The sequence below is a fragment of the Teleopsis dalmanni genome, chromosome X (assembly GCF_002237135.1).
Source record: "Teleopsis dalmanni isolate 2A chromosome X, ASM223713v2, whole genome shotgun sequence".
Classification (NCBI taxonomy): Eukaryota; Metazoa; Arthropoda; class Insecta; order Diptera; family Diopsidae; genus Teleopsis; species Teleopsis dalmanni.
The window spans coordinates 97537883-97545895 of NC_051848.1; the positions used below are offsets into that span (position 1 = coordinate 97537883).

At 32.6% G+C, this 8013-nt stretch overlaps 1 protein-coding gene across 1 annotated transcript; it reads right to left on the reverse strand.

Annotated features, from left to right (window-relative positions):
• Positions 1 to 27: 27 nt before the first annotated feature.
• On the reverse strand, positions 28 to 882 carry LOC119689868 (neo-calmodulin-like). Its single transcript, XM_038104799.1, has 2 exons — positions 169 to 882; positions 28 to 96 (listed from the first exon to the last, which is right to left on the reverse strand). The coding sequence occupies exon 1, from the start codon at positions 684 to 686 to the stop codon at positions 237 to 239; it is 450 nt and encodes a 149-aa protein (XP_037960727.1). The 5' UTR covers positions 687 to 882; the 3' UTR covers positions 28 to 96; positions 169 to 236.
• Between the last annotated feature and the right edge of the window lie 7131 nt (positions 883 to 8013).

Below are 8013 nucleotides of genomic sequence, written 5' to 3' on the forward strand. Positions count from 1 at the left end.
GTTGTGTTAGTGGTGCTGGATTTTTTAACTTGGCTTTGCTTGGCTTTGCTGGTGTATATCAGTTTTTTTGTATGCGTTATTGGTTATTACCAGACCCTATTAAATAAAATAATAGACTTTAGTAGTAGTGTTTAAGTTTGAATAATTCTAAACAGTTTTTATACTTACTGGTGTTAAGTGGTCTGCTGTCTTTTTAAATTGTGGACTTGGATGGGTTATATTAATTATAGGAAGGTTTACATGCGTTTAAATAGTGTGGAAAATTCCTCAAAGCTTACCTTACCGTCACCATCCACGTCCAAGATTTGAACCATTTCGTTGATTTTTTCGTCACTTATATCAAAACCAGTGATCTCAGCTACGCGACGCATCTCTTGCGGTGTTAAATAGCCGTCCTTATTGGTGTCTAAAATATCAAATAGCTTTTGTATCTGTTCGACCCGCGCGTAGCTCTGAAACTTAGCTATGGCCATAGAAAGGAAAGTATGCATTTCAATGAGACCACTGTTATCAGGATCTATTTCGTGAAGAGCGTTGGTTAGTACCTCGTCAGGTACGTCATATCCTAAAGTCACTAAAAAGGCTGCTACGTCTTTAGTAGCAATTGTGCCAGTCCCATTCTCTTGATATTGCTCCACAGCGATTTTAAAAGCATCTAATTGGTCTTTGGTCAAATCAGTCGGCATTTTAAAAATTTCTATAGAACCCGTTCTCAAATGATTACAAAAAACAGTTGCTTATACAAAGCAATTCAGCCGTGGAGATAGTATTCTGATTTCTAAAACGAAAGTACAATTAAAGACGAGTTATTAAAATATATATGACAATATATTTATGCGATGAACAAACTCTGATGTTCGTTCTGTAGTTTATAATTTCAAATAAAAATTTTAAGAGTTGAATTTAGGGATATTGTTTTTTTTAAATTTTTGTCGCCAACTTTGTTTATTTTTATTTATTAAATTCTGATGTTTTATTTTTTTTTTTCGTTTTTACTATTTTTTAAAATTTTCTTCGTTTCTAAAATTATCAGTTTATGGAAAGAACACACAAACCGAGACTCTAAATCACTGAAATCTCATGCCGGCGAGACTATTACGAACATTATAGCATAGTGACTATAATTGAATAGAATATACTTTATATGCATGAGTCCGTATCTAAGAATCTAAGTACTACTCTACACAAATGTTTTATATGTTTCTATAAAATATAAGTCTAATGGTTTGTAACTTCAGCTATTCGCGTTTGTTAGTTGATTGGTTGCAGCATCAGTTCAGCAGATATCGTTCTACTACCTACAAAAAGCGACAACCCGACACTTTAGGACTACCTGCTGAAAACCCTGATGGATAAGACGCTAAACTTCAGTGCATTAGACATATTGCTTCAGACATACCAATCGATCTCTTAGCTGGAGAAAGGAAACAAAGTTGGGCAACGGCACAAAACAACTAAAACAACGAAGCTGGAGAAGCTAGAAGAGAAACCCTACAGCTTTGGCATGAACGATGGGGTACAGAGACACGTGGCAGATGGACAGTAAAATTGATTCCTGACATGAATGCATGAAAGAGCAGAAAATTTGGCAAAAATAAACTACTACACAACCCAAATGCTGTTACGGCATGGTTATTTTCGTAAATACGTTCAACAGCTGCCAGTTGTATATTCAGTGCTGCTGACGAAGACGATGCCAACCACATGTTTTTCCACTGCTCACAGTGGCGCAGTGAAAGGTCTGCGCTCAAGTGTAATGTCAGAGCATGCACTGCAGAAAATATTGTAAATAAAATGCTGCAAAGCGAAGATGCTTAGGACGCTGTCATGAGATGCGCCGACGCAGGCTATAAGCAAGCAAAAAGTATTGCAAGAAGCCAAGAAAAACAGATATCTCCCCAAAGTAATATGAAAGTGGTCCCAAAAAGGTCTCCCTGATGAAGAGGTATGTTGAGATGCCATCATCACAATGGGTTACACACTCCAAAAAAGAAATGTATGTCCAAAAAATATTATATATATATTTTATTAAATATTAAATATTTGTACAGAGAGTTCGTTTTTTGAACCGGATATTTACTATATCTGATATAATTATTTTAGATATGATGTGTTAAAGATTTTCGGGAACTTAATTACAACTCACTTCCATTGTTATCCTAATTGTTGAAATAATATGTGTTAATTTAATATCAATATGTTAGTTAATTTTATTTAAATCATTTTTGGATTATAAGTTATAGTCGTTGAAACGTACAGGAGCTCAGATGCTCTCTACAGAATTGAGTTCAGACGAATCGTCGACTCAGTAATAACTTTCATGATAACTCCATTGTGTTATTACAGAAATGTGAGCTAAATGTTAAATTTTTACTTAAATAATTAATAATAATTAAATTATTTGGCATATTTGCAATACCAAATATTTATATAGGTATATTTGTTATATTATATATATAGGTATATATATATATATATAGGTATATATATATATAGGTATATATATATATATTATATGTATAAAATATTAAGTTTACGGTTTACTTAACGTAACTGAAATGCACTTCATTTCTTTATAAATTTTGCTTTCGTCATGACATTTATTGAATTATCAAATTAAATTCCCCACCAATAATTGTGATTGTTTGTTGTTTTTAAATTGACAGCAATTTAATTGAATTGCTACTGGAATAAGTAACTATTTTACATATTTAAGCACATTTGTCGAGATAAAATGCCTCGAAGTTGTCAACAACTTGCGAGTCGCTGACGTCCGGAGACGTCCGGAGACGTGCGATCATCGTCGCATTTTACTTGGAGCATAAAATGCAATGCGAAATTCCTCGGCTGGGTTTAATTTATTGACTGAGTTTCGTGTGAAATCGCAGTACTAAAATTGCAAGTGTCAATTTAGCAATTTAGCAACAATTAAACGTGGCAGAAAGTGATTACAGGCTACAATGTTAACCGCAATCGCGCGATCGCCGCGGGCAGTCGGCTACATTCGCCTGCGCTCAGCTACATTTCAGCGTATCTAGATACTTCAGTAGTCGAAGCGTGCAAAAAACGATTTGACATTTTTTTCTGTTTCCGTCATATATTGACTTTGTCGCTATTTTGTTTCATTCTAAATTTTTAATGAGTTTAACAACTTTTTAGTTTTTGCTGCTCAGAGCTCAGACTCACACTTTTTACGACTTCTACATCATTTCAAATGTCCGGAGACTCATAAAGCGCTTATTACGTTTTCAGTGGTCAGCAGATAACATTCGTGGGATAAATCAGTATAGATTTTTTTCCTAAATATTTTGTTAATTTTACATGAATTCATTAATTAGTAAACAATCGATGCATGCCGCTCCTGAACTATTGTGGCGCTCTGGGGTATGATTTTAATTAGCACATAAAATCTTAAATGATCGATACAATTTTACAAGCTGTATGATCGAGCGGAAGTTAGACAGTTCAAGTAGTTCAAGAGGTGGAAAACAGGAAATAAATCGACTTAAGATACTAGGAAGATGGACACAAAACAATAGAAATTCCTACCAATCTCTTATAGTAAGCTAGAAACTAGACAAAAAAAAAAGGTAGAAATCAGAAGTATAGAGAATATTCCCTTTAACAAACACTTTCTTGGCATAAATTAACAACCCTATTGCTCAGTCTCAGTTTTGATTCTGCACACCCTTTTTTCAAATATACAGTTTTCTTAACCAAAAAAAATTACTGACTCTTTCGATATCTGTTTAATAGAGTTCTTAATTCTCCTCCCAAATCTAGCAGGCTCACAGCTGTTAATGACTTTATGATCCACGATCCAGTCTTTAGAAATGTTTAAGCATTTTAGACCCATTACTTTAGGTGTCTATTTTTATTTGTTTTCCATTTTTGAATAAGAATTATGAAGCAAAATCCCAATATGATATCCATAATAATCCTTTGTGTGATGGAAAATTTTCGGAATCATACATTATATTTACTTTCAAGAAATTTCAGTAACTATCTACTTTAATTTATTTCCATTTTATCAAATAGGATCTGTGAAATAATACATCGACATAATGTTCCTATCAATAATTCGCGTTAAAAATTGATTACATTTTTAGATACGAAATAAGAAAGGTTTTGGAATTCGTGGAACATTAGATGTAGTCTCTGGACAGAATTAATGTGCAATACGGTATCTGCTTTAGGGAGGTTTAAATTTATCTACCCAATATGAGATTTAACTTATTAACGATATTATAATCATGGTTAGATTTTCTAAGACACAGTCTTTAAGTAGGTTCCAGTACTTTCTTACTTAAGATGTCCTTTGTAATTGCTCTGTCGATTTTGTGTGAAAATTGTGGAACAGAGCCCTTATCTAATATTCCAACTGAAACTTCGTCTTTTATCAATTATAAATACCATATTTTACTACAAAAAAATAAAGTCTTATTTGACAGTTTCGTACATCAACGATGGTTGATTCACTCTGAAGTAGATCACTACAACGAAGACATAGTATTCCTTTATATATTATCTATCAGACTGCCCCTTTTTACATATTTATTTGTGAAGACAATAGTTTTCTATTCTCATCGGATGAGTAAACCTGTGAGCCTGCAGCTTAAGGACTTGGTTTAGGCATGTCAAAATCTCAACGAAGACAAGATAACACTTAATTTTTTTTTTAATGTTTTTGTCAATATCAAGACATAAAATACCAAAGATATTGCGAAAAACTTTTCTTTTGCATACTAGTTGAATTAAGTGGAAATTTTACTAACTTTGCAGCAATTGACAATGATGATTCTTCATCAAAATCTCGGAAGTAATATAATTATCGTCATTTAAAGTGGTACTAAGAAAAATGAATTTCAGGACAGTTTTAAAGGATTCAATACATAAGTACTTTATTATATTTCCATTTGACAGCCGAACCTATTTGTGTAGATTGCCACGTCGTTTTTCTTTCTTTCTTTCTTGCCTCAAAAGAAATTGAGGGTAAAATATATTATCAGATTCCTATTGTTTTCATCCTAAAGTGAGATTTGTTCCCATTTATAATACCTTCAATGTACTTAACTATAATCGTACTATGTATTATACGCAATCCTTCCATCTTCCACCTTCTACTTTATTTTATGTGAGTTTGAAAACAAATCCTGCGCTAATGCGCATACGGAATAGGCTCCAGGAAATATATATTCCAATAAAACTCTGTAAAGTAGGTTCTGTACTTCTTTCATTGATGCAACATATTCCCTAACGATGATAAGAATAGGAAGCAAATCTAGTGCATATATCTCCATATACTCCTTTCAATCAAGAAATCTTGGTGTGATTGCTATTTGATTTAATTCGTAACATTAACTTTTATAAACGTGAGGTAATAAAAATGAATTTTGATATAGTTAGACGAGTATTTTCATTCATTTGAAAAAAAAAATTTTTATTTTCGTGTAAGTCTGTAAAAAGAAAAGTACTTTGTGTGTTTTTGTTGTCCAAGACTTCAACCAAAACATCAATTACAATTCAGCACCTCTTGAACAAACATCCTCCTCAAATTGAACCCGTGCTTATGGTTTATTTGTAGTCGATGATTCCATTTAACTCATTATATCATTGTAGCCCGACTCTGAAGTGTAGTACTCGTGCGGCATTTCATCATCATCAGCCGCACTAACCAGCAAGGTAAACAAATCGTTCAGCGCGTATCTAAAATGTGCTAATGTATCGCATCTGTTTTTTGTTTAGCTATAAAATGCGAAGAACAGACTTTTAATTCTTCATCAGAACGCTTGTTTACATGATTAGAATACTTCACGGATGGAAATGAATCACGACAGTAGATGACACGAAGTAGTACTGTTAAATCGGTGCTTAAGGAATTTTAATGCAGACTATGCAAAACAGACCACCTATACGATTGAGAGGTGCGGAGTCTAGTACTGTCACAGAAGAAATATGTAAATTGAAATATCTATTCTGTGTTCGAATTCAGTTGAAATATGCAGATATGAATTCTGAAAGCAGATTTCGGGTTACTTGAGTTTTTTGTGACAATATTTATCGCATAAATTCTCTTATTTATTGGACAATAAATAGTGAAATGAAATAGATTGACGACACGTCATGTAAGTGTCATCCAAGAGTAAGGAACTATTATGATTATTAATATTTCATGGATGTAAACTATTTTTTGGTAACAAGCAAAAAAATAAATAAATATTATATGACTCTATCAGAATAGTTGCCGAACTCACTAATCGTAGTATATATCACTCCAAGGTCAAGGATTTCACTATAACATGTGGTACAAATAAAAAAGCTTTCCCCAGCAAAATCTTTGAAAATTCAAGGTCTTCAATTCGATATTCAATTTCAGTCCTACTTTAATAGTTTCTAAGTTTCTTGAAGTTGAAATTCTTAAGAATAAAATAGGTGCACACTGAATTAAGTAATTCACGACATTAAAATGTGAATATACAACTTAGTAGTTTGCATCACCACAATAGATGGAGAAACTCTTTCAAATGGGTAAGACCTGATCAGGGCTTCGTTAACCATTGATAATAAAGATGCATATCTTCTATTATGTAAAAGCTTTCATCATCTACTGTTTTGTGCATTTGTAAGAGATTTATATACTTTCCCAGTGACTCGGACTACCCACATTATGGCACTAGAGAAGTCGCGCCTGCTACAAAGATGCCTAGAATGGAGATTTGTGTCGACCCAAATACGATAACAAGTTATTATGACGAATTATGTAAGATACCTATATAGGACAGACCTAAACGACCTCATATAGTACTCCGATTTGAACCATTAATGCATTAATTAGAAACTCTCTTACTTACACAATGATACTCAAATTGTAAATGGATCTCTAAGCGTCCTATTGTCTTCGTAATAATTTTTTTCTTGATCTCAGCATTTATTTGACTTTATTCTGTGTGTATGACATACTCCATATACATCTTATCAAATGACAATAAAGAAACATGTGGCATTATTATTCACAGATCCATCTGCAATACATTAGCTTATTTGTTTTTTTTTTTCTTTTGGATATATGACTATATCAAATATAGTCCAAACAAATAAATAAGTATTTAATGCGCCAAACAATTAATATTTACTGTCTGTTCCACCTGATAACGCCGAACCCCTTGCTGTGCTAGGCGAACTCATAATTTTGATGCGTTCTGAATATAAAAATATTTATTCATCCATACTTAAGGCAAATATTTGGAGAGTCGTGGGTAATAAAATTATAACTTTGGTTATTGCGATCACTACAGTTTATATTATAAATTTTAATAGCATTTTATATTTGTTTGTTAATAAATAAAATAATTAATTGAAATTTGTATATATACATATATATTTGCGGTGAATCATTAGAAACTCAAGTCATCACACCGAAGAAATTGCTTGTTAGAAAATTTTTTTATTGTAGCTATAAAGCAATTAATAGATACATTAATTAATAAAGTAATTACGAATTTTATAAAGAGTTTCACAAATCATTTTGAATTTTAATTCCGCTATTTAATTATTATTATTATCGTTATTATGATAATGTTGGGAATATTATGCACGGCAAACTCTAGTGGACTTTTGTGCTAGTCCTAGTTGTCTTAACAGATCCTACTATTTTGAATTACTTTAACTTTGAATTAGTAAGATACATTCTGTAATAGTGTTTTGAAAAGGCTGATGCAATCCTGCAATAGTTGAAGTAAGACCAACACTCTGGTAGAAAGCAGCAGAGGCACTAAACATCCACTACATCGTTAGGGGCGAAAAAAATAGCTTTAAAACGAGAAGACCCAATGCAACTGATAATACTCCACAAACAACCTCCAGGCCTGGAATAACCAGACCAGTTAATGTTGAGTGTTTCGTATTATTGAAACAGAATTGTCCGCTTGAATGAAACGAGGGAAAGTAACTAAAATTTCCCAACAGAAAAGGAGTTGTGTTCCATAATGATAATGCCGTGCCATACACATCTGG

Coding starts and splice junctions, on each gene's coding strand:
- LOC119689868 (XM_038104799.1), bottom strand. CDS start 686: ATGCCGACTGATTTGACCAAAGACCAATTAGATGCTTTTAAAATCGCT.